At 43.3% G+C, this 27,648-nt stretch overlaps 1 protein-coding gene across 6 annotated transcripts in view; it reads left to right on the forward strand.

Annotated features, from left to right (window-relative positions):
* Window positions 1–4,112: 4,112 nt before the first annotated feature.
* Window positions 4,113–27,648, forward strand: part of ELF1 (E74 like ETS transcription factor 1) — a 43,964-nt gene continuing 20,428 nt past the window's right edge. Inside the window, exons 1-3 of one of the 6 annotated variants that reach the window (XM_044448191.1) lie at window positions 4,219–4,279; window positions 10,136–10,292; window positions 21,031–21,321. In XM_044448191.1, the coding sequence (XP_044304126.1) occupies window positions 21,250–21,321 (72 nt within the window). In that variant the 5' untranslated portion in view covers window positions 4,219–4,279; window positions 10,136–10,292; window positions 21,031–21,249. The other 5 variants (XM_044448192.1, XM_044448194.1, XM_044448195.1 and 2 more) reach the window with 5 other exon arrangements.

Raw genomic sequence — 27,648 nt, forward strand, 5'->3', positions numbered from 1 at the left:
GGTTGCTTTAAGCCTCAAGTAAAATGCTTTTGTTTAATAATAATGCACGGCTGTGCATTTATTTATTTATTTATTTATTGACCTTCTGTGCCACTTCAGCAGTCCTACAGGACTCTCTGAGTGTTATTCCAACATGCTGCCTGCCATATATAAACAGGTTTTTTGTTTTTTTGTTTTTGTTTTGGCAAGGTTTAGCGTATTAGTCTTACAGTCTGATACACCTTTCTGTTCTTAGAGCACCAGACTTCAGCTTCATTAGTAAATCGGAGACCCACCAGTAAGGTGGATCCTAAGAGCAGCAATACCACTATGCAAAACTTAAGAAACGGGTCTCCAAGCTGTGTCTGGACTAAAGATGGGCTCAGGATTTGAAAGACTGAAGACTGCTTTAGGAAGCAAGTGCAAACCTGAAAGGCCAGCATGATGGCAGGGTTGGTATAAGCGCAACAATTAACTTGCTGCCCTGCGCCAACATATTATATGAAATTTCCTAAGTTAACTAGCTCCAAATTTAGGAGTCCAAACCACCACATTTACTTACAATGATTTAATGGTCAGTGCATGTTGATCAGGACTCTATTAAGGTAGTTGCCCATCAAGGCTTATGTCATAATAAACCATTTTTGCTTTAAGATGCGCAGCAGTTTTTGTGTCTGCTATGCTTTGAAGGAGCAGTCTCTATATTGTGAACTAGTGTGGTTCCAGTTATAGCTCAGAATTACACTTGCCTGTTGTACCTAAAGAAACCCAAACCTCCTGTATTTAATTTTCTCAATTTTTAATTCCAATAAAGCAACATTTTTATCCCAACTTAAGTTTGAAAATTCAAAACACACACACACAAGAAAAGTAGGCAGGATATATTTATAAACAAATAATACATATCCTAATTTAGTCTTCTAGTGATGCTGTGTTTGGCTTAGTAAATAGCTATTCGGGACCCTGGAGGAAATTTATATCATCTATTAAATTTTATTTAGCACCCCTCTATCTTCTGAGAACTCAACAGATATTCTTAGGTGGTTTACAAAATCTTTGTGGCTATAAGAGGTAGAAAAATGCTTATTTTAAAAGTTGAAAAGGTGCTTAATCTGTGTGCAATAGCACATTCTGAAATTCTGTCGGACCATGGTATACCCCGAGCTTTGCAAATAGCTCACCTGGGGAATGTTGAGATAAATTGGCAGTCTGAACAATCTTGGTATATGGAATAACATTTGACATCCGTTTGCCTAGACTGACAGAATTACGTAGTATAAAAACTTTTTATCACATGGAAAGCACCTCACCTACTAATCTTGAAAGAAGCTGCACTTCTCACCAGTTTGAGAAGTATCCTGGAATACTTGGGCTATCTGAAAATAAGGACGATCCTCACACTGAATGCACAGACTACAGTGGATCCACGTCAGAGGAGGACAGAACAGACTGCAGCATCTGCTACTAGATCTTTGACAAATTTGCAGCAGTTCAGCAAAGTGCGTTTGACTTCCACCTGTGTGCTAGCGGTTGCTGGATCCTTAGAGCGATTCAGACATTGTGAGGCCTGCTTTTTATAAGTAGCATCATTTTATGCCTCCAGGGGCATTTTCTTTTCAGAAAACGTATTCAGGTTTTTAAAAACTTGATATCCTTACCAGGCTGTGGAAGGGTACGTAGAGACTAAAGGGCACGAGGCAGTGGCTAGTAGCAATTGCTCAAGGGCCTAGAGCTGCGGGATCAGTGCAGTGCGCAGAAGCCCCACCCTTAAAACTCCTACCAAAGTTCGCTTTTGTTTCTTAGCTTTCTTACCCAGTGTTTATGATTAATTCTCAGGCTTCTGATTACAAAGATGCATTTTTCCTGTTTTTTCATGTAGAGGTAATGTGTTTCACAAGTCCAGATTCTGTATCAATTCCTAGATGGATGCAAGTGCAATTTCAAATACACAGTTAGACAATAATGTAAACATAACGATCAGAGTATGACAGCCTTTGGTTAAACGCGGTAGGTAGCTGTTATTTTTGTCACCTCTGCCATTCCCAGGGACAAACCGTATGCCCGAGCACGCCTTTATTTTTATTATTATTATTATTATTATTATTATTATTATTATTATCATCATCATCTTGGCACATGCACGTGTGCTCAGCAGACACCAGGTTGCCAGAGCCAGCATCCACGAAGACCTCATCCGACGGCCGCTTCTCATCCTGTTGCAGGAGCGCCATCAAATGCTTCATACTCACGCCTGGCACGGCCGTTGTTGTTTCCCAAGAAGCAAAAGCCGGGTGGAAAAAAGGGCAAAGTAGGCAGAGGAAGTGACTCTGCAGGTGTGCCGACCCGCTCTGTGGTTGCTGCTGGCAACCCTTTGTGATTCCCTACAACAGTTTCTTCTATGTTTCAAATGCCGGCTTTTTCCTCTTTGCTTGCAAATCGTTTGAATATAATATTCCACTCCTCTGAGTTCCCTTTCTGCCATTTAGCAAAAACATCACTTAACACATGTTAGTTGATAATGTATTGACTGTAACTTGTGCAGTATTAATCGCTTTACTTTTCAGCCCCATTCCCTCTTACGATGCCATTCTTGGTTGTCCATCCATCCATGGAGATGCCAGACCTGTTCTGCATATATATCCTCTGTGCAGATGAACAGAGAACTGCAGATTTAAGCAAAATGCGATGTCCTTTCAAAGAGCGGAGTGTGCCAGCACACGGAAGTTCATTTTGGGGGAAGCCAGTTCCTGGAGAGAGCCGTCCATCCTAAGTTGGCTTTTGTGCTCCTCCTGGGGAGTTGTGGTTTTGGGGTCAGGGCTAAAAACACACTAAGATTAATCTTCTGCACTGTTCAGAGAGGTTTTTCTTCCAACATTTTTATTAAGAAGGGTTGCTGGATCCGTCTGCTTATGAGTAAAGAATCCGTTTCAGCCCAAGGTCTAAATTCCAGTGTGTGCATTCCATCCAGGGGTATGGCCAAAGGGATTGTGAAATCCATTCTGTCAAATTGTGACTATTACTGAGTGTAAGTGTACTCAAAAGTAAACAGGAAAAGCTGTTGCAGGTCTCCTCGCCTATAAGGAGAGCTGAACTACTTAGCATTCAAAATACCAGGTTTCTTTTCCCTGCTCTACTGTGGCAAAGGCACGGTCAAAAAAATGTCCTGTCAGTCCTCTTTCGGATCAGCTGTTGATTGTCAAGGAGAGCTGTTAATTGTGGGTCCCCCATGGCGTGCGATCCTGTAATTTGCTTGGAGAGTGTTTGGACTAGTATAGCGGAGTATAAATTGAATAAATGAATGAATGAATCTGGCAAATGGCTAGCAATGTGAGTGGCTGGCAGCGGTGCTGACTGACTCAGGAATTACTTTTCAGTGTCTTCTGCCTATTGGTCCCCTTTGCTGGCCTTGACTTGGTGGATCTGGTACTTCTGGACATGCACATGGTAGGCATGTCAAGAGTAGAGCTGGCTGGAGCTGGGGGTCAGACTAGATGGCCCAGGAGGACCCTTCTGACTCTCTGTTTTTGTGTCCCTGAATCCTGTTTCTCCCTACACTGGGTTCTGTTTTGGAAGGGTTTCTTTCCATAGTACTCCTAAAATGGTCCTTGTCATGCTGTATAAAGCGAATGTAAAGTGGGTACTGCATTTTTAAAAATTGCTTTCTGTTATCCTCACACGTTATCTTCTGTCAGAAATGTAGTTCTTGTTGTAACTGACTCGGACCTCTCTCCCCTGCCATGCCACAAGAACAGGCATGTATAGAATTATGGCTTCTTTTGCACTTTAAGTTACCTTATTTACTTAATCCATTCAGACAATAATTTTACGAGCTTGAGATGATTTCGGCGTAAAAGTTTTAGCGATTGATGATTAACTTCTCTAAACTTTGAAATATTTCCATGTATTTAATTAACCGGGTGCAGACAAGTCGATCTGATAGCGCGGCATAAATTGCACTGGCCTTTCTTTGTCCACTTGTTGAGCGGGCTGTCTGTGAATTTCACTTTGCTCCAGCAATTCTCCGGCCTTTGCTCTTGCTAGGTAAGGTGTGGCTGGCTGATTCAGGTTGTTCTCTCTTTCCCCTCTTACCTGAAGATTTGCATGTTTGACCTGGCAGAGTAATTGGGCCCACAGCAACCTGGGCGTGCCTCTCTGAGAAACACTTAGTTTCATGTATGAGTCATAAGCTGAAGCACAGACACTACTTCCCCAATCTACAGTAGCCATTTTAAGTGCACAAAACTGTTGGATTTCTTGTGACTGTCTAGCTTTTGGGACCCTGAAAGCAACTTAGATCAAGGTAATTTTGATTGATTTAATGTGGTAAAGGGTCTGTAAGTTGAATGTATTAAATTTAGTAGAGGATTAGATGTACCTGCTGAGTTTTTAAAAACAAACATGGCTGTGTGCTTTTGACTCAGTTAATAAATGAAACTGAGTCCATGCTTACTTGCATTTAGGAAAGAATAAAGATCAGAGAAGGTAATATAGCATGTTTCACATGTAATTATTTCGTCTGCCAGGGAAGGAAAAAATGTTTGGAGTAGTAGAACTGGAAAAACTAAAACTTCCCCTTGCAGCTCAAATTAATTTGGTTGGGTGAAAAGTGTTTGAACAGGGCTTCTCAGCACTACTGGATCATGGATAAATAAATTTGAAATGCATTTCATGTTGTTGAATGAGGACAAGAATTCAGTTGAATAAATTGTGGAAAGCCAGTGCTGTGTGCTACAAAGAAATGCACTTTAGGTATGACCTTTACTTCTGAGAAAATCTAAAATACATGTTAATAAAATAGGTGGTATTTGTGTGTGTGTGTGTGTGTGTGTGTGTGTGTGTGGGGTGCTTTAACGCATGGAATGGAAAGGCCTGCTACAATTAGTAAAATAATGGGTTGGCAGTCTGATAGTTGGTTATATTCTGCTTGCATGTACTTGAGAGAAAGGTGAAATCATCTTGCACGGGGTAGTTCCCTGTAATTCTTTATCACATCTTTGCCATGAGACAGAAATGAGTGTGCACTTGTTTTATTTTGTAAAGCTGTTGTCGCTTTGATATTTGGGTGAGAGGTTTGGAGGTGGTATTCTGCAGGACTACATCATACTGTGCGTTGGAGAACGGTTGTGTGACAACACTTGGCAGGAGCCTTGTGAGAGTGTTCATTTAGTGGCAGTTTCTGTGGAAGCCTAAGTTTAAATTCCTTGTCTCCTCAATTCAGGCTGCCAAAGCATGATTTTCCCTGAAGGATGTAAGCTAGGATTTTTGCCTCCTAGCTTTTTGTTGTTCATTTGGGCAATTGTTGTCACAGTTTGAGCTGAAGTCTTGTTTTGAGAAGGCCTACCCTCCTTATTTTCTTTTTTTCAGCTGAAAACAAAACTCGCTCGAGTTTTGGGTCAGATTTCGCAAAACAGGCGCTGCTGGAGGAAAAGCTGCCAGAAATGTTGTCAGCATGTGTGGGAATTGGATGTTAGTGTTCGTTATAGCATCAGAGTTACCGCCGTCACTATCCATATGCAAGCCTTACGTGTAAAACTCATTGTGTGTGCATGCACATGTGTGCATTTGTTCTGGGGCACACTTATTTATTTGATTTAGTTCCTGCTTTTTTTTTTCTTACAAAGACCTCAGAGTGGCATAGATCGTTCTCCTTCTGCTGCTGTCTCAATCTAATCTGCACAACAACAGCCCTGTGAGGTAGGCCAGGCTGGGAGTCTGTTACAGGCTCAAAGTTGGCTCCAGGGCTGAGTGGGGACTAGAACCCAGCTCGGCTGAGTCCCAGTCCCATGCTCATCACCCTTATACCACACTGGCTCTCTCCCTGAAGAAAGAACAGCCTGTTTGTTCATTTCTCTGACATCTTTTCAGTATCGAATATTTTATGGGGTACTATCCCCTACCTTGTGTAAATAAGGTAGATTGCATTTATACCTAGGATCAAAAGAATGGTATTAATTAACATATGGAATTGTATAACCTCTTCATCTAGGAAGAATATTGGATATTTTGTTCTTCAGCATCAGATATCCCCCACTCCCGTGTCATACAGGAAACTTCTTTGGAAACTGGCACAACAAGCCCTTTGGAATAGGGCAGGTGTGTGCATGTGCGTGTGTGTGTATCTGTGTTCAAGGAAAGAAAGCAGTGAAAGGAAGCCCATGATTCTGATTCTATACCTGAAGTAAAATGTAAAGAGCAGAACAGAATCGAATCCGCGTAAAAATATCGAAGATATCTGTTTTTGTTGATCTGAAGCTTGCAGAGCTGTTTACGTGATGTGATTTTTACAACAAGCATTAACAAGAGTATAGGAATGCCTGGATACAACAGTGTGCTCAAAGGGCAGATTTGCGGATCGGCACCCCAGGGTTGCTGTGGCTTGGAGCCACGATGTTTGCCACCATCCCGCGTCATGCTTTGGCAAACACGACCAGCCATTTGTTGCTGGTGCCAGGCCTCCTGTGCATCAACAGAGGTTTTCTGATGCTGCCTTCTGTGCCAATGTGCCAAAGTTCTGCTCTGCCCACATGTCCCAACGTTTCTGCTTGTTGCCGGGCTTCCTCTGGGGAACACAAACATGTTGTTGTGCAAGGGGGGTTCTGCTTCTGAAAAGGACTCAGTGGGGCCCATGACTTGTGCAAAAGAAGAACTTCAACAGGGGACAAAATTCTCCACCGAATTCTGCCCCGAGACTGGCTGTGCCAACATGTGTGCTCTAGAACAGGGCAGACCAATGTTCTTCTGCAAACCCTGAAAAAACTAACCGATGGCATCTGATCTAGTGGTGTCTGAGCAGGAAAGAAGTCCTGGGGCTGTGGTGGACAGCTCTATCTAAATGCCCATCCCCTGCATGGCCCCTGAATGTTTCACACGTCCCTCTTGTGGATCGGGGCCAAACTCATCAGAAATGGGTAGCAGTCTAGCTATTATGTGAAGTGTGAAAAGGGCCAACTCCATTCTGCATCGCTAGAAAAGGAACTGAAATTTAAAGGGCCAGTATCATACTGCCCTTATATAACTCTATAGGGCGACTCTGCTGTGTACAGTTCTGGTCACTGTACCTAAACAGGATATTGAATGAGTCATCACCGTGATGTGGCTGCAAAAAGGGCAAATGCTATTTGAGGCTGCATTAATAGAAGGGTCTCTTCCAGATCACGTGGAGTACTAGTTCCCCTTTACTCAGCACTGGTTAGGCCTCACCTGGAGTCCTGCATCTGGTTCACCTGGGCACGATGATGTAAGAAAGATGCAGACAAGATGCAGGCAGATGCAGGGGAGGGTTCAGAGGAGGCAGGAAGGATGATCTGGGGACTGGAAACAAAGCCCCATGAGGAGAGATGGAAAGAACAGGGCATGTTCAGCCTCAAGAAGGGAAGACTGAGGGTGGAGAGGAGAATGCTTTACAAGCACTTGAAGGGTAGTCACAGAGGGGAAGGCCAGGATCTCTTCTCGATCATCCTGGGGGGCAGGACATAGAATAACCAGTGGAATGAGAGCCAGTGTGGCGTAGTGGTTAAGAGTGTGGGACTGGGACTCCGACGATCTGGGTTCGAGTCCCCTCTCGGCCATGGAGCCAACTGGGTGACTTTGGGCCAGTCACAGACTCTCAGCCCAACCTACCTCACAGGGTTCTTGTTGTGGGGGTAAGGTGGAGGAGGAGAACGATGTAAGCTGCCTTGAGCCCTTTGTAGGAAAAAGGCAGGATATAAATCAAAAAATAAATAAATAACAGAATCAAGATGCAGGAAGCCAGGTTCCAACTGAACGCTGGGAAGAACCTCCTGACTGTTAGAGCAGTACAGCAATGGCACCGGTGACCCAGGGAGGTGGTGGGCTCTCCCACACTGGAGGCACGCAGGGTGCCTCTGAGAGGGACGGTGGCGCTTGGAGACTTGCGCTGAGAAGGGGGTTGGACCCACTCAGCTGTGATTCTATGATTGTGGAGTCAGAAGAGGGCAGCTGAAATGGGCAAAGGCTGGAGCAAAGGTTAAATATTTATATTTATGAGGAAAGTTAAATAGTTATATTTATATTATTTATATTTATATATTTATCTTGTGCTTTTCCTTCCGGGAATCTAAGGAAACGTGCACAATTTTCTTCCTCTTCATTTTATCCTCACAAGAAGCCTGTAAAGTAGATTAGTCTGAGAGTCTGACTGACCCAAAGTCGTATACCAGAGTTTCTTGCTGAGTGAGACTAGGACCTGCATCGCCCAAGTCCCAGCCTACCACTCTAAGTGCTATACCGCAAGCAAAAATTTTAGCTTGGAAAAAATGCAAGGGGAGACATGATAGAGGTTTAAAAAATTATGCACATGGCGGGGGGGGGGGTGAAGTGGATAGAAAGTCCTCCCTCCCTCCCTCTCTCTCTCTCTCTCTCTCACACACACACACACACACACATCATGCTAGGCTCCTGTGAAGCTGATTGGTGGGATATTCAGGGCAAATATTTATTTATTTAATAAACGTCTATGCTGCCCTATTCGCCGAAGCCTCGGGGCGGCTTACAACGATAAATGAATACATATAATCATATAAAAACAATATAATTGGAAACGCCCTGGCCAAACATATAAAATCAATAAATCAGCTAACAATTAAAATGCCGTTTACATAAGAAGGTCTTGGGAAATAAAAGGAAGCACTTCACACAGTGCTCACTTAACTTTGAAAGTCATACTCATAGGATGTGGAGATGACACCCAGGCCTTTAGAATTGGATTAGATGCATTTATGGAGATGAGGCTAACATGTCCTGCTTTGCTGTATGCTGCCTTCATTATCAAGGCCGTATGATAGTGCACACCGTTTGCTTGCTCGGAACACGGCCAGGAACGTGCATTTGCACTCCTGCCCTGTTGTGGCTGGACAGCTAGTTGGTTACTTCGTTTGATCCAGCTTAGCTCTTGTTGTAGTCCTGTTTTCTCAAAGATAACAAACAGCATTCATACATGCTACCCTTCGGTACAGGGGATTCTAGAGCATTGAGCAATCCAAAGGCAAAATGGATAAAACGAGAAAGGCAACATGATAAAGCAGAATCAGTAAAGACATGATTGGTTGGTGCAGCAGTGCTTCGTAAATTAAAGGATTTTTAAGGAGGCTCTGAAAAAAGCACCGTGCTAGTTGGGCGCCTGATCCCCAGAGGCAGGGAGTTCCAGAGATACGGTGAAATGTCACTGCTGCGCTGAAGACCTTTCTCCAGGTGGATGCTGACTGGGCTGTTGATCCACTTGGAAACACCAGAAGCATCCCCCATACACAGAGGGACAGATGGATTTAGTAGCTTGGGCAAAAAGAAGTGAACCGTCGAACCTCAGTAACCAGGACTTAGCTGCACCAGAGGAAGTCCTGACTGGAATCCCACCTCTTTCATTCCCCCTCCACCCCCCCATCTGCAATACGAGGAGAAGAATGTTGGCTTGCTTTACAGGGTTGTCACTCCTGTGAAGAGCTTTGAGGACCTTTAAATGCTATGCACATACTAGGTATTGTTCTCTTTCCTGTAGAAGGGGTCTTAGCACTCCTTCAGACGTTGCAGTGTCTTAGCAACCTACCAGAAGCCACATTTACATCTTCTTTTCTCGGCAAGTGTATTACCTCGCTTTATATGGGAATGTGGGTCATCAAACTGTTGAAAAGGCGTAGAGGTTATTGGGCACAAAGTGCTTTATGTGCTGTTTTCTCCTGAAAACACCACTGGAAAGATTTCAAATAAATGAACGGTGCACTGAAGATAAAATTTGGTCTTTAGGCCCTAAAACATAGTATTAGGACAACGGGCAGGTTTGTACGTGATGCTGAGCCACCACTGCAAGCAAGCTTCACAATGTGGGTTATTTATGTAACAGTGCGCAATGTTCCTGACGTGTCACCATGCTTTGTCCCCCACTTCCTTCACTCTGTCCTCCGGCCAACTCCAGCATATACCCCAGGGGAGTTTGTCTCCAAACTCTTCCCATTTCCTTGCCCTAGCCTTCGCAATGCCCTGATCGTTTCTCCTGTTTTGCTCCTGGTTTTTTTCTTTTTGCTTCTGGGAGCCTCAAAACTGCACATTTGGGGGCATACATGTATCATTTAGGTCTTTCACATGTGCACCCTGATGGCTGACAGATGTCATCTGGTCTTGTCAATTTTCTTGTATGTTACAGCTGTCTAAGGAAGTGCCCAGGTGGAACAGGCAACATACAAGGAAATTCTCAAGGAGAAGCTGCTTGTTCGCTAATATTTGACGGACCATCAAGGAAATAATAGAGGACCTATTAGTGCAAGTCAGAAGCAGTGGAAATGTGGAGGAAAGCCAAAGGCGTAAGTTTACCAAAAGAGTGTGTGCGGAAAGAGTCTCTCCCCTTAGCCGTGCAGGCTTCTGGGCTTTAACTATTGAACTGGTAGTTTTCACTGTCTTCCCCCTTTTTAAAACTTTGCCCAGTCTGCATCTAGTCCACAGTGGGGATGTAATAGTTCTTCTTCCCTTTCTGTGCCTCATTTTTGAATTGCTTACTGGTGTGATTACTGTGGGCAGCTGAATGGAACTGAGTGAATGGTGGCCCATTGGGGGAAAAGGTGTAAATATCAGCCCTGTTTGCTCTCTCTTGTTCTGCCACTGCTAAGGTTTTCATGTCTTTCATTTTTTTAAATGCTCAGTTCTTTTGGGCTTGGAAATACTCGTAGGCTGAATGTCTGGGAAGTAAATGGAATGGAAAAGTGCACAGCTGATTAATTGTCCTTTCCTCTTCCATTTATGAGAGGAAACTGTGTATAGGAAGAATAGCTCCCTTTGACAGTTGAGGCAGACGAAGGAATTGGTCAAGCAAGACTTCATGTACCAGGCAGTGGTGAGAGCACACCTGTGAAAGACCAACAAGAAAACAATAATGATAAAGTTACGAGCCCAGCTGTGCCTGTTTTCAGTCACTGGAAAGAAAAAGTAGAGAACAGCAGTGGCCCCTTCCAGACTGCCATGTCTGCACCGGCTGAATGGTAGGCGCAGAAGATTGTAAGTGGCGGGGGGCTGATTTTGCCACTCTTGTCAAGTTGCGCTGCAGCTGATCCCGGCAACCAACCCATGATGAAATCGGACTCCTGCGTTCAGATGACACAACAACTCATCAAGGTTTGAATAACCAGTAGAACGAGCTTTGATATGTCAGGGTGACTTGTTCACAAAAAATAGGCCACCTGTGAAAAGCATTATGAATTTACTGAACACAGCTACTCATTATGGCTAGCTGCCTAGGATGGGTCGTTGCGCCATGTGAACCAGGTCACTGCGTTCGCACAACACACTAAGCCACCAGGTGGAACAGCTACACAGTATGGCTTGTTAGTGGAAGAACACACAGGGTGTACAACTGATGATCAGGCTCACCATTTCCCCCTTTGTTTTTAATGCAGAGATGGTTTTTGGTGGTATCTCCCAATGACAGCCCTTCCAAAGTGCCTAAGCAACACCTTGAAACAACCATCACCTGCTCACTATTAATTTTTTGAAACATTAGGCATGAGAAAAGGTGTAAATGGGACCTTTTCAAGCTGGGGAGAGGTAATGAGTGTGGTACCAGAAGGTTCAGTTCTGGGCCCGATGTGTTTCAACATTTTTATTCTTTATTTGGATGAGAAATTCTCAAATTTCCCTGCTTAGAACTGCAGCCAAAAAAGGCAGGAAACAAATCATTTCGTACTGCTGTTTCTACCTTCATCTTCAAAATGTTCTTGGGTTCAGTGGCAGTTCTTTGGTTTGTTACTGAGTTAATGCTTGCTTCTCATTAAAATTGGAATACATTTTACTAATGTGGTTGATTCTTGGTCTACTGAGCTTGAGATGAGTCAGTTTGGCTTCTGTTTCTCAAATGCATGCTTTCATTCGCCTTGTAAGAGAAGGATGTCTTGTGTCTTTTGGCCAGAGGGGTCAGATTCCATTTAGAGAAGCTTTCCGGGGCTACTGCTTGTAACTGAACCTTAGGGGATGCAGTCGAACACTTTGGAATGGTGGGAAAACCGCAAACGTCGGGAGCTGCACAAATGGTAGTCTGGAAAGGGAGTGGGGTTTGGGGAAGGGGGACCCAGGTGGAGGGGCGGCTCTTGTAGAGCCCGGTGCAAAGAGATGCTCCAGCATGGCCAGATCGGCTTAAAACATGCTTAATTACCCCCAGACCTCTCTGGAAAGCAGGAACTCTATGGGCAGCCAGCCCTCCCATGCAAGTAAACAAGATGGTGAAACAAGATGGCAGCTTGTCCGCTCGTTGCTCTTGTTCTAGATTAGTTGCTGCTTGCCACGATGCCTGACCCTAGACCAGCTGTTGTTAGTGTGTTTGTTGAAAGTTTCAGTTTTAGGTGGCACATGAAAGAGCTGCTAATCTAAAATGAAAGCAGAGACACTCAATTATTGTCACAGATAATGAGAGGGCGAAAGGAGTATGTATGTTTGAGATTCATTGGCACTTGTTCTCACAATGTTAGACCGTGGTCTGAATGTACCCATGCTGTGGGTAAAGTCCAGATTATTAATACCATATGTGACTTCCTGTCTCTTATCTGACTCTGTATCGTCTTGTTTCCTTGTCGCTTCCAATGCACATACTGGCCCATTTTTCTTTCTCTACGTTCCCGAGTCCTTGCCAACACGTTTCAGATTTTAAAACGGATTTTGTAAAACAGTTATGCATCATGTTGACCCAAATGGTATGAGAAGGCACTTAGTTGTGCAATCTCTAGTGGTACTTGGAATGTTGGATTGCAAAACATAACGAGAAATTCAAATCTCAGAAGAGTAGGAGTTTTCTTTTGTACTGATCATGGCCTGGCCCTAATGCCTGACAGCAAGCTGAGAAGTGTCTTGTTCAAATAATGTAGAGTATTCAGAGAAGTGAGATCTTACAGGCTCCTCAAAAGTTTCAGTTCCTTCAGCAGTAGATGTCCTCTTCTTTCACCACAATTTACAGAAGTGGCTTTTAGATGTTGAAAGGTCTTTGGTTGACTGCTACCCTTGTGTGTGCTTCTGCACAAATACACAGTTTCTTTAAAAGGCTTACTTCTCCCTCCTCCTCCTCTTTTCCAGGCATTTGTTGATTGGTTAGATTTGAAACCCCATGATGAGTGGTGGTTGCATTTCCTAATATTTGTTTATTTAATTTCTGTACCACCTGTTAGTCAAGATGATTCTCTGGGTGGTTTGCATAAAGTGTACATATAAAAAAAAAAATACATCCCTTAGTTCCTGTAAGCCTTTCAATTCACTTGATCTGTCTAGAAATCCGTGCTTTAAAGAATACTAGGTTTGATTCTCCCCATGAAAAATAACTTGGAGTTATAATAGTCTTCATTCTCTAAGCAATTCAGGGTATCACTTATTTTCTGCAACTTCCTGTTTCACAGAGCCTTTTGGTGTGATACATTCTAGTGAGTGCCTTTTGTGGCAGAAAAGCATATGCTATCGCTGGCAAGAAATGTTCGTCTGACTGCAAAATAGCTTCATGCAATTGTGTAATGGTGTTGTATGCCATAAATGTAATGAGGTGTACGAAAAATACCATACAGCGCCCTTCCCCCATCCTAACTCTCCTCAAATATTCCTCACTGTTGGCTATGATAGCTATGCTCTGAGACCTAGAATATTTCCTAGAATACTCTTGTTAAAGTAGGGCATATAATATTCCTTAATACTGTAGTTTCTGACTTTTTCTAATCACATACTGACATTCCATTCCATTGGTTCTTATTGCATCCACTCCAGTTCAGGCTTGGCTTCCCATATGGCTTCCCTTGGCTTCCCTGTTTTTAATAGCATATTGTTGCGCTCGTTGGAACTGTTGGTTGCTTAAAAGCCATGCCGTTTCGCATTTGGCCTAGTGTGCCGTAGCCCTAATGAGCTGGTCTCGAGCAAGTGAGACAGAAAGATGCAGCAATGGAGACAGGAAACCTTCATCACGTGTATTTCGTAGCTGTTTGTCTGCTTCCTGTCAGTTAGACCACTAAAAGTGAAACAGATGAACCAAGATACTGCTCCTCTTGAGTTTTTCTCATGTGGGTCATTGTAGAACAGCCTCCTGAAGAAAAAGAAAGGAAATTTCCATATCATTGCCTCTTCAGTCTTACATTTAAAGTTTTGTGCAGAGTAGAAAAGGATGGGTTTGTGAGGGTGAAATGGGTTAAGGTGTGATTTGTTCTAGATACGTCCCTATCGCCCCAAAAAATAAAGCCAAAGCTGATGGTTGCCCTGCAGTTCTGCCTGTCCCTCTGGAGCAAGTCTTTTGACTTGTTCCTCTCCCTACTCGCATCATCCCATCCCTGGCTGTGGGGCCAGGCTGAAGTTCTGCCTGCTGAAGAGATGGAGAAATCCAATGATGCAGATTTCCTTTTCTCCTTGGCTTTGGGCTTTTGGGGACAGGCAGGTTCCCTAGACTAGCATTCAGTCACAAAACCAGTGATTCAGCCTCTTTTCCTCACACACGCTTCGGACCATCCTCGTTTGGTGAGAAAAAAATGTGCGTTTTGAAGCTGAAAAGATTTCTTAATTTGGTAGAAAGGGAAATAGCCAGTTCTCTGTTAGTTGGATTGCAGAGTTGTTTATCAATGTATTATTCAGGTCCTGGTTGGTTGCAAAACTCTTTCTAACAGTCCGTTAGCCATTTTTAAAAAGTTTTAAAAGATACATGCTTTGAGATTTGACTACCTAGCATTTGGAGTAATTTTTAAAACTGCATTTGTAAGTATCTCTTCCACTATCAAGAGATTGTCCAACATTACCCCAAATGCCTAACCTTCGCTTTTAAGCAATTAAATTGGGGAATACGGTGCCTTGAACAAACCAGCACCTGGATAAATAAGTCACTTTCTTTCTGTTTGCTATTCCTGTTGAAGCATGTGGCTTAATGCAAGGCATCTGGGTAAGTCCCAAAGGAAGCTTGGCATTAATTTTAAAAGACGAAGGTAGTTGACAAAAACAAGTTGTCTGCATCATTGCCTGCTTTCATCAGGACTGTTTTGGTGGATAATGGAATACAGTTTTCTCCATGGAATGTCACTAGAATCATAGAATACTAGAGTTGGAAGGGGCCAGAGGACCATAAGGCCAACCCCTTGCTCAGGGCAGGTCTCCAAATTCAACCATCCCTCTCAGATGCATCTTGAATGCCTCCAGTGTGGGAGAGCCCACCACCTCCCTGGGTCACTGGTACCATTCAACAGTCTCCAACAGGAAGTTCTTCCTGATGCTCAGCTGGAACCTGGCTTGATGTACCCTGAGCCCATTATTCCGTGTCCTTACTCTGGGATGATCGAGAAGAGATCCTGGCTTTCCTCTTTGTGGCAGCCTTTCAAGTACTTATCATTAGTCAAGTAAATTTAATAATGATAATGATAATGATAATAATAGAAGGAGAAGATCTAAGAGCATGCAAGAAACATAAACAAGTAGATATTTCTTAGAACCACCCAGCATACATTAAATAAAAGTAATATGGAGTCTTTGCATATTTTTGAGAGACATGCATTTGTTCTGAGCAGAAGTCACAACCCCCAAGGGGCTAATTGGTGGAGAAGTACTTCATTTTATCTCTCTTGCTGTGCATTTTTCATTCATTGCCTACTTTCTGGAGGACTTCTGGATACAGTATCTTGTCTTTGCCCTCCCTTTTCCTTTGCTCTTGAAAAAAAACAAAGTAGCGATAATGGGGCAGTGTTTTGTTCTGCAGAGCCCTGCTGTATTGTTTCATTAGCTGTAAATCTGTTGCTTAGTTATGGGGCCTAAACTCTCAACATCATCGCAAGGGCTGCGCTGTTGGCGGTCCCCTAGCGCTGTCATCCACTTGGTTGGTTTTGTTTGTGGTATCAGCCATGCAACTGCTGCCTCTCTCTCATAGGTCTGTGTATAGGCCTTGAAAGGGTGACGATTCCGCACTGGTGGGCCTCCCTTTGGTGGCTGGTTGGGTGTGGAAAGGCAGAGGACGATCGGTTTCAGTTTGACTGGTTCCATGTGTTTGTTTTGAAATGGGCACTTTCTGCAGGATACGCTTCGACAAGTTGAAGATTAACAGATCCATTGTTAACCTGCTGTGCGGCTGGCCTTCAAGACCATTAGACTCCAGTGGCGGCCGTGCTAGAAAGTTTTGTGTGTTTCTTTGCTGGGTACAGAGTTTTTAAAATGCATTTCTAGCCAGTGTTTGGTTAGCAGTTTCCAATATTCCTTGCAGTTGCTGTGGAAAAGGTGTTATGTTGTGTGGACAGGTTTGTTCTGGATGGAGAGGTCTTTTGAAATGCCAGCACGTGTCCGATCTAACAGAATATGTTTGAGCTTTCCTTTTTGTACTGCTCACTACTGATTAACTGGAAGGCAGAAACACAAAGGATAGCCGTGCCAGTGGAGAAGGTGTATTCCAAAGCCTGGCGCACAGCATATCCCAAGCCTCTCCCAAGTATCAGCAGCAAACGTGGACTGGGTGGGGTTGGGCGTGGAATTGCGAGAGTGCTCTAAATACAGCAGCACATACAGGCCCGGCTTGAAGAGTGGAATGGCTGAGTCTGTGGTGAGATCATCAAATCCTGGCTTAATGGAGCAAGAGCCGCACAGCGTCATGCATCAGAAGCAACCTCCCCCCCCCCCCCCCACGCTTTGCTTCCTGCTCCAAGTGAGCGAACAAGTAAGCCAGAGCCCAACCGAATGCAGCTTCCTGTTACACCCCAATCAGAACCATGGTTAATGGCTTCGAGCAAGATAGGGTTTGGAAGCCAACTTTGAACCATGGCTTTAAATCTTGGCTTGTTCGGAAGCCATTAACTGTCATTTCCGGTTCACCTGTAATGGGATGCTGTGCTTAATCGCAGCTTCTGAATGTGTCTTTTCCCTTGTTCTAATGGAGCAGTGAAGCAAGAGGAAACAGGACTCATGCGGTTGATGCGCATCTTGGCTTATTTAGGCCGGGTTTGAGCATTCAAATTGGCCTTTACGAGCATGTTGGAAAGGGGAGGGATTGGATGTGCTACATGTAAGAAAGGATTAGGCATGTGGTTCTGGTCAGTGAGGGCAAAAATTGCAAACATGATTTAACTTTGTGCTGAACTGTTCAGTGCTTCATTTATGCAGCTGCTTGGGAACAGGAAATCAAACAGTTAGGTAGTACTTTAGTATCATATAGCAGTGATTAAAACTTCTGCTTATAGTGCTTATCAAAAAAAGGTGAACTTGCACTAGTATGTATGATGTAAGGGAAGAGAATCAGGATACTTAAAACCTCTCTTGCCAGGACAGAACAAGTTCAGCCCCTTTGTAAATGGTAATTTTTGTTTACTTTTATATAGACTTGTGTCTGCTTTTTGCTTTCTGACCTAGTTCACTGTGGCATAGAGACATGTTTGTTACCTAGAACTGTTATCTGACATGACCAGAAAAATGATACTGTTACATTAACTACTAGGTGTATAACTGGTTGTCTTTTAAAAAAAAAAAGTTTAAAGTCCCATTTCATATAGGAAAGATTCCCCCCTAGCACTGGAAAAGGTTAAATATGAAGCAAGAAGTATAGGCAGATCTAGGCATGAGATAGGGTTAGCTGTTTTGTCAGGGCTAAAAGGCCCAGTTCCCCCTGTAATCTGAGACAAGGGTAGGACAGGCAAACTCCTGAAGGAAGCAAGACTGCAATGTGTAAAAACGGGAATTTCTAGTCTAACTGAGTCATGGCAGCTGCCCAGGCAGGGCTGTGGCTGGTCACGCTTGACAGCAAGTGGGAGGTGGAGTGGGAGGAAGGAAGTCTGCATGAATATATCACCATCCCGTAACAGGTTTGCAGCATCTGTGATAGGCTGCCGTCAAGGCCTGCGCCTGCTGCTAGCTGGGGAATGCTGGGAGTTAGTTGTAGGACTTCTTCTTCTGGTCTAACCTTGCATAGCCGATGTCCTTAAAAGTGCGGGGGCTGATTCTAACAGCACATCTGCAAAGGCTGCATGGTTTTCCAAAGAAGACATGGCTTATAGGGGAAGAAGGCCGAATTGCTCACAGGGCCCTTGGCAAGGAAGTTGGCCATAGAAGGAAGGAGGGATTCCTCTTGGCTTTCTGCTATGAGGACACAGTGGGACTTGCCCGCTGATGTTCAAAATCAGAGGTAAGAACCTGATGGAAAGGATGCTGTTTCCCGCATCCTAGACCCAAAGTCAGCAGAGGGTGAAATCTTCCTTACCTTACAGTGCAAATTGGAAATTAATCATAAGTAGCTTTTTTCTTGCCTGTTGTAAGCACTCAGAATCGAGTGAAGCTCAATGAAGGGTCTTGTAGCTGTGAAAATAGCCCTCCAAAACTGGGAATAGGTTTATGGATAAAATAGGAGTGGAGTCCTCCAGGAACTTCAGAATTAATCTCTTTGCCTGGGTGAATGCAAAGCACCTCTTCGTCGTGATGCACCTGCAGTCCGTGATGTGCCTTAACTGGATGGATGCTGGCGGTATTCACAGATTATGTGACTGTATGGACACCATGCTCAGCCTCTGTGGCCCTCCTGCAAGTGCCAACTCCGAGGGAGGTGCAAAGGGAGAGCTTTCTTGGTGGCGGCCCCCATTTTTGGAATAACATCCCTACTGCTTCCTGGCTGGTACAAATCCTTTTGGCACCAGGTTAAGACAGCCCTCTTTTCTGAGACTTTTAAAGACTTATGCAGCCACCTGGGGGCTTGAGGGGATCAACAAGTGTTTCACAGAGTGACTTGGACTCTTTTGTTATTCCTTATTACTGTCTGGTTTTAGCTGTTTAAAACATCTTAATTTTTTTCCTGATTTTATGATATATTTATTGTATTGTCTGTTTTTATGAACCATTTATACTTCCCAGAGAGCTTTGGCTGTGGTGGGATATAGAAATGATATTATGATGGGAGGTGTCAAGAATCTGTAGGGATAATCATCATTACCTTCTTAATGTTTGGAACTTTTCAAGGGTTCAGGCTTCTTCACATGCATTATCTCAGAACAGCAAACGAGTTTATATTGCAAAGCGGGAAACCAAATCTGAGGGAGGATTGTGTAAAGCCATCTAGTGAGGTCGTGGCAGAGGTGAGATTTAAACCAGGAATGTTCTGATTTGTAGCTTTGCCTCATTAGCTACCTGCCGTGCTTGACCAACTTTCTCTGAAAGTGGCTCTCGCTGGAGAAAAGGTCATTAGGTTTTAGCAGGCCCATAGTTTCAGGACTCCCTGAACATTAAGTATGTGATGCCCTCTCCTTTTTGTATGAGACACAAATTATTGATAGTTATTTTATGTCACATCAGTTCTAGACATCTTGTTTTCCACTCTGATCAGCAAATAAAAACAACATAGAATGTGAGTGAGTGAATGTTGTAAGTATTCTAGGCTGAGATCTAAAGCTAAGGTCAAATGAGTGTGGGAGAATTCTTTAATATTTACAGAATTTGTAATATTTGCTGACCAACCTGGCGACAAACCTTGGGTATCTGCTGTGCATAATGGAAGAAGGTTGCTCTCCATCCCATTTCCACTTCAGTCCTTTGGTTCATTGTACCTAGATTTTGATGCTCTTTTGCAACGTCACGAGCACAGCCTTTTCTAAATATAGTTGTCTTGGTATTATTACTGCATTTCATCGGTATCCTGCTCTTTTTCCTCTTGTGAGGCACTCAAGGCCTTTTATCCTCCTCATAACAGCCGTGTGAGGTAGGCTGGGCTGAGAGCAAGTGACTGGTCCGAGGCTATGTAGTGGTTAGAACCTGGCTCTCCCAAGTTCTCTGTGCATCGCTTTAATCACCACACTGCCTCTCTTGCAACTGTTTCCAAAACTGGTGCTTAAAGTAGTCCATATGTTGGAATACATACACGAAGCTGGACTGTGGGTTTCTAAAACAATCTGCATTTGGTCACTAATTTAGTTTGGTTTTGCAATAGACCTGATCCTCCATTTTCTATAGGCTTTCTCCTTAGAATCTAATCAGGAGCCATTCAATCAGATCAGTTCCTCTCCTGGTGGAATCAACCGAGATTTTAGATGGGGATAAGAGCTAGGTCTCTGAAAACATTCCAGGGTGAAAATTGTGCCCCACATTGGAAAATGTCAAGTTAACAAAAAGTCTAAACAAGCAGTAATTGTGGCCCTAGTTCCAGTGTAGTTCATTTTCTTCTGAAATGTCGGGTCTTCTGTATAAAAACTGAGGTATGTGAAGCCTTCTCTGTTGAAGAGGGCAGTTGACTGGTAGCAGCTGATTTTCAGTATTTTAATAGGAAACAGGAGATAGTATGGTTCAATTGGCTGAATCTGACCTTTTAAAGCTTCTACTGCAATTTAGCATTTGTGAGGAAAATCAAGGTGATTTTTCTTGGTCTAGGTTAATAAAGAAACTATCACACATTATCTCTTGATCACATGAATGTTATACTTGTAATAATGTTGGTTTACTTCTTGATTATGATTTTGATATTTTTTCCTGTTATGCTGATTTTACCATCTACTTTTGTGGGTTAGAATAAGGGGATTACAAGTACACTCACATATATTGTCCCGTTCCTAGTGCGTTTCTGTTTGTTTAGTTCTGTAGCATACGGTTCTTTGCATGTTTAATTTGCCATGACGTGGACAGTGTTTCCTTCCTGCTGCATACAAGCCGGTGTTAAAGATAAGAATACAGCAGTGTTGCATTTTCAGAGTGCTGGAAAAAAAGATCCAAAAATCTTCTTGTTTAAGAACAGGGAGAAGGCTTTGATGCAGCTTTAGGAGCTTCCTTATTTATAATGCACTTTAAGAATTTTATAAAGAGGCTTATTGTTGATTGGACAGCAGAGGAGCATTGCAATTTGGAACTGCTTGTAAGGAAGAAAACTACTTAGATCAGTAGCCTTTGTGCATGTTCACTTTTCTGTTTGGTAGCTCACTTTGTTAACAAAAAGAAAAGCTGTTGTAGAAGGCACATGTTTCATAATTTTGCAAAAGCCAGTCATTTCTAGATGTCTCTTTTAAGCAATCTTCATAAACTGGTAGACTCAGCATTATCTATATTGATCTTATTTTATAATTTTATTACTGTTGTTGATTCAGCTTTGCTTTTGTTTTCCAGTGGTTTCTGGATGAGACGTGTATTCAAGGAGGCATTTCCTAATTCATCTGTCTTTGTGAGTAATAAGTCCTGGAAGACTGTACGAGAACTGTTTACTGGACACCAGCCTGACCAAGGTCTTTAGCCTCACGCAACTCTTTCCTGGTGAAAGACACTTTTTCTTTGCACCGAAGGACCACTTTCATTCCATGTGGAACTGAGACCGTGGAATGCTCTATTATGGCAGCAGCTGTACAGCAGAATGATCTGATGTTTGAGTTTGCCAGTAATGTCATGGAGGATGAGCAACAGGTAATGTTCAAGAGCCACCAGATAATCCCAAAGGAACATTAAAATGCTTTGCTGTCTGTTTTCTTTTGAACTTTTCGTTGCTCAGGGCAATCCTGTGAACATTTTAAATGATTTTCTAGTGCATGGATGTTATGAGTACTTCAGGCTGCAATCCTATGTATCTTTAGCCAAGGAAAAAACCTCCTAAAACTCCCAGCATTCCCAACAAGGTAGGCTTTGTGGACATTTTCCTTTGTATTCGGGCATAGGACTGCGTTCTCAGTTGACTAGTTGATTCCTGAGGACCTTCTGACATCCAGAATCCTTAGGATACTTAGTTTTCCCCTTCCCTGAGCAGAGTAAGCCTTCTGTGCCACTTTTCTTTGGAGGGGAGAGCCTGGAATCTTGTGGAGTCTGCAGTTAGTTTTATTTACAAATGTTTGGGCTGGATGGTTGTTATGGGAATCCTCATGTTTTAATGTGCCATCAGATCATCTCAACCAATGATGACCCTGTTAATGAATGTCCTTAACAGACCTCATCAGCTCTTCTTTTATGGAATCAATCCATCTCAGATTTGGGATTCTGATTTCTTCTGTCTTCAACTTTCCCTGATATTTTTGTCTTCTCCAATGAGTCCTGCCTTCTCATGATGTGCCCAGCTTACAACTTTTTGGGAATGCAAGTAATCAAACAGGCTGTACCAGTTCTGAAGAAATCAGTTCAGCTGTTGAAAAGTCAGATTGTCACTCAGCACACTAAATTCTTGAAATGTCACCTTCTGTATTTCTCTAGTGCATACTTTTTGGATTTTTAAAAAGTTATTTCAGTCCCTAGTCTTGGTCATGTGCTGTAGCCTTTAGACCTAGGATAGCAGTTTGTATAGTGCAGAGAAACAATCAACGCATTTATTAGGTTGTGTCCTGAAGATCAGTTCATATTGCAACAAATGCCCCTTTTTGCTCAATTGCTTTTTGAAATCCAGTTTGTGTGTGTGTGTTTTGGGGATATTACATTGCTAGGAAAACATTTCTTTGACTGGAGCCATTGCAGTTTGCAGAGGAGTCTGAATTGTGCTATGTAGGACTTAAAAACGATGATTGGACAGTGCCCGTGACACATGAATGTCCAGAGGCACCCTGCTTGCATGCCATGAGGTGCAGATCCTTACTCCCCCCCCCCACCCCAAGAAAAAAGAGGTTGACTATGGCCGACCAAACCAAAAGCTCTTTCCACATCCTTTTTCTGCATTAGTAAAACCACAGCCATGACAAGAACCCCTTCAGGAAATGAGAAAGCATACCATTTTATCACAAAAGTATCTGATTATATTCTTGCTTCTCTTCACGTTAATGAATGATAATTAAAAAAGAACAAAAGTTTGGAAAGGAGAAAGCAGTGTTTCTGTCCCCTTCCTTCGGTATCCCCTACCTGTAGGATATGACTGGAAGGAGTCCAAGTTTGAATCCCTGGTCAGCCATTGCTGGGAGACTTTGGGACAGGTTCCTTGCCTTGCAACCGATGCTGCCTCCTAGACTGGATTCACACAACATGGCAAGCCATGGTGGTTGGAGGTGCTGTGTGAAGCTGGACCATTTTCTGGAGTTTGCCTTAGAGCATCCATCTTCCCTGACAACCCCTGTCTTGTTGCTTGGACTGTTGTACACAAGACGTATTTTCATGTCTTAACCCCAGGTGACTGATCCCATTGTAGGTCCAGAGAGGGGGCAAAGGGGCCGCTCGGCACCAGCGGTGCTGCGGTGGAGGAAATGCCATTGGCTTGGTGTCCCCTTTGCTGATTGTGAGCCCCTTTGAGCTGGCTGTCCCCTCTCCCTTTTATTTTTTGTTTCCCCAGAGATCCCTTTTTGTGATGTCCGGACTGAAGCCACTGACACCCTCCCCAAAATTCCCAAGGACGATTATTTCTGTAGGTGTGTGCTTGTGTGAGATGGAAATGGAAGGCCTTCACGTGAGAATGTAAGGGAGGGAGGGGTAAAGCCACGTATATTTCCCTGTGTGCTCCTCAGAGGGGCAAGTGAGGGATAAATATGAGGAAAGGAACATGAATAATACTTAACAGAACTCTATTACAGTGTGGTTTTTGTACAGATGATGGGGATATCTCAGGTACTCTGAAGAGAACACCCAAAGCAATGTTTTCCTTTCACTTTCACTCTGCTTTCTTTCTTTCTTTCTCTTCAACATTTGCATGTGACTTTATTTGCTGTAAAATACAGGGTGGTGGTGGTGGTTCTTGTTGCGCACCGTCAAATGGTCTCTGACTTGTGGTCCCGCAATGAATGGAAGCCCTTCACAACGTCCTGCCCTTGACAGCCGTGCTCAGCTCTCGTAAAACTGTGGCTTCCTTGATGGAGTCCGTCCATCTCGTGTTTGGTCTTCCCTTCCTTCTTCCACCTTTGGACAGACCTAGCTTGTCTGTCTTCTCCAGTGCATCTTGCCTTCCCGCGATGTGCCCCAGGAATGAATTTCCAGGGAATGTTCTGGCTTGATTTGATCTAGGACCCACTTGTTCATATTTCTGCCAGTCCGGGTATTCACAAAGCTCTCCTCCAGCACCATGTTTCAAACACGTGCATGTTCTCTATTCCAGCTTCCTTCACTTCCAGCCTTCACACCCATATATAGCGATTGGGAACAATAGAGTATGACCTACCTCCAAGAAAGCCTGGGTTGGTAGAAACCTGGGATGAGGCCTTTTCTGTAGTAACATTTCTTCCTCCCCTGGCTCCATCTTTGTTTGTTTGTGAAGGGCTCATTAAAACATTTTTCTGCTCCCAGCCTTTGAATACTTTGAAATATAAGCCATTTCATTGTTTGCTTTTAAAAATGGTTGTCTCCCAGTCTTAATTTCTTTACATTTTTGATATTGTATTCAAGTTTTTAAAGTGTATGTTTATTTGGAGGCCTTTTCTGGCCAAAAGGCAATTCATTTATAATTGCATAAAGAAAGGAAAAAGAAAAAAAAATGAAAAGAACACTTTCTTCACATTTTATGTGGTAGTTCTAATTCTCATCACAAACCATTAAAATAAACCATGCATTCTTTTTGTGGATGATTGGTGATTAGTAACCCATAATCAGTTTCATTGGTTGTTTAATTATGGATTCTCATTATGTGAGAATTCAAAACTATGGTTGTTAACCACAAACTATCCATGAAGAGAAGCTATAGTTTTTTGTTGGGTTGTGAATTCTAAGTTATTTAAATCATTTCTGGTTGTTACATGCGAACCTTGGAACTTGGGTTGTTCATGTGGTTTTGCTAGGCTACAGTGCTGTAAAGGCATGTGGGTTACAGGATGAAAGGAGGGCAAGAACCAAATTAGCTAGGGATTTTAAAAAATGGATTGCTGAGTTGTTTGGAAACTAAATCATGGGTTAATTGTGGATAAGGCAAACAAAGATGGCCAATTAAACTATGGCTTCTTGTTATGTGTGAACCAGGTCAGTTTCAAAAGCACCCACATTCCCATCAGGCTGCTGTTAGCCTCAGGGAGACACACCAAAAGATCAAGGGGAATTGTAGATTGTAGCAGTCTTACAATCTATACTTATGGTATCCATTTCCACCAGTTGCTCATCTGTTTTGGTACAGTGAAAGGTTTTGATGGGGAGAATTACATATGCAGAACTGAAAGGTTTTGCTTCTGTTTCTCATTCTGGTCTTTTCTCCCAATGGTCTGGCTCTGTTCTTGGTTCATCTCATGCATAGTCTGGTTTAGAAAAGTGAATATCTGTTTATCAGACCTAGAAGCTAAAACCTGAAGCATGATTATGTAGCAGTAAAGACTTTTGCTGACAGGACTATAAGCATATAGGAGGGTTCCTTATGCCAAGCCAGACAGTTTATCTGTTCGACTGAACTGTCACTAACTTACTTCCTGGGGAAGGCTGGAACGACCCCCTCAGATGTTCAGAAATCGGTTACCTGTAAGTGTCTAGAGCCATTAATGACGGACGGCGATATAAGTATTTTGGGGATTAAACAGTCCTGGAAAATAGAGATATCCAGGGACCCATGACACAAATTCTTGCCTCCAGCCTCAACTGTTTCCAGCTAAAAAGCAAATAAGATGAATTGCACCTTGTTCACTGTTCCTGTTAGGCTTTTATCCTTCTCATATTTTAAGCTTGAAGAGTTGATGACACACCTGGCAGAAATCACAAAATGGTTTTGCAAGTTTTTAGTCCTCCAAGCAAATTCCCACATCAGCTGGCAGTCTGCAGCTGCTTGCCGTGCTTCTCTTACCGTCGGAGTTCTGCTGTGGAGGATGCTAGACCAGCCTTCGCCAGCCTGGTGGTCTTCAGAGGCATTTGGACCACAACTCCCAGAATTCCCATCCAGTAGGGCCATTGATTCTGGGTATGTCTGGAAGGCACAAGGTTTGAGAATACTGGTCTGGACCCTCACTTGCAAAGCAAAGTAACTGGTACATGCATATTTTTGTAACCGGTTCCTTTATACTTTCTAGTGCTTAGTGAACCTACTGAATTGTGCTTTGCACAAATTACCCCTTGCAAAGAAACGATGCACCATCGGATGCAAGCCAGCAAGGATTTTACTGCCTAATTCAAATTATAAATAGCATTCATTCCTATTGTTGATGCTTGGTTTTTCTGCTTTCAGCATAACAAGTACCTCCTGTTCCCCTCCTTTTTTCCCCCTTTGGTGTAACTTTGTCATCTGCATCCATTATCAGCGGTGCTTTCTCTGAGCTCCTGTTCTTTACAGATTACTCCCTCTGGCTTTCTCCTCAAGCCCTTGCCTTCTCTACCCCACTTCATAGGTTTTTGTGCCCTGTCCTTCTGATCACGGCTGCCTGTTTCGTTCTAGTATAAATTCTCCAGCGGCAGGCCACTGGATCATTAATTCGCAAAAGAGGCTCCTGGAAATGTCTCTTGTTTGTACAACTTTCATGGAGCCAGTTGGCCTTCTGCTGCTGCTCTCAGTTCACAGTTGAGCCCCAGCCTTGACGCTGCTGCTTTGAGTGGGGGCAGTCACGCAGTGGGCGTTCACATGCTTTGCATGCTGAAGAACCAGCATTTGGCCTTCGCTGGCTTCAGCCTCAGCAGCAGGGTCAACAGTTAACTGGTCTGACGCAGACGGGGCAGCTTTCTTTCTGACATGCAACCCAGCAAACCACAGTTTGGGTAAATGTAGTTAGAACCGAAACCATGATGTGAGTTTCCAGATGTGCGCGGCAAGCCAGAGCATGTTTACTGATGCTTCTCTGCTTGAGTTGGCCGCCCTCACAGTTTCATAACCTTCTTTCTCTTGCCCTGTCACAGCAGCCCCTGCAGGTGGTTCCCCGGCCATTTGGCCGTAGTTCCTTAAATGCAGGTGTCATGCCAAGCCATAGGTTGGTACCGTCATTTCAAGCCAGTTTCTAATTCTGGTTTACCTGCTGATTGCAAACCACTGTACCACATTCTTGTTATGATTCTTTGTGGTGGAATGATTCTTTGTTAAGACTCTTCGTGCCTGCAAGCACAAACTTCCTTTTATCTCTGGAAAGAATCTTCCTTCTCTCCAGTGTTAAATAGGATTCTGTTCTAAAACAAATAATGCCACGATTCTGCAATACTGCAGTCCAAAGCTGTTTCGTTATTTGTGAATTGTATAACATACAAGAAAAAAAAGCAATCACACAAGAGTGATGTGTATTACAGTAATCACAGTAGTTACAAGTAAACAGTAACCAGACAATTATGCTTACCACAGTTTCTAAATGGAAAATGAAGTTTGCAGTGGAAAGATTATGCTAAATATGTTAATTCCATCTGGGAGATGGATGGTACTCCTAGGCTGCAATCTTAAAGAGATGTATCCAGGATTCAAAGTAAGTGGGGCCTGCATCCAAGTGGATTGCATTACTAGTATCAAAGACGTTTCATAACTCGTTTCTTAGTGCAAAAAATGATTTTCACAATACCCGTCAAGACTGCATAGACAAAAAAGTTTGTAAAGTACAAATGCAAAGCCATGTTCTCAGTGTTTCTTCCTATGGGCTGCATTTGTTGTCTGGAACTTCTCCTTTAAGAAGGGAAATTGTTTTTTGCAGCAGAAGAGGAAGTTGGCTAAGACTGAAACAAACTGCAGCCTAGCTGCAGGACGGCATTCTAACTACCTCACCTATAATAGTACAAGAAATTAACAGGGTCCGCATGTTTTCGGCAGGTCTTAACAGTTGGCGCCAAGCATCTCAGAGGCCTGGCACAACTGCAGAATAAGCCGCTAGTCCACCTCTCTTTCTTAGACTGTGAGTGGACATTACTGCATTAGCATTGTAGCCCAGCCTCTGATGTGGTGACCAGCTCCTCCTCCTC

Source organism: Varanus komodoensis, unplaced genomic scaffold (genome assembly GCF_004798865.1).
Source record: "Varanus komodoensis strain SLA01 unplaced genomic scaffold, ASM479886v1 scaffold54, whole genome shotgun sequence".
NCBI classification, from domain to species: Eukaryota; Metazoa; Chordata; class Lepidosauria; order Squamata; family Varanidae; genus Varanus; species Varanus komodoensis.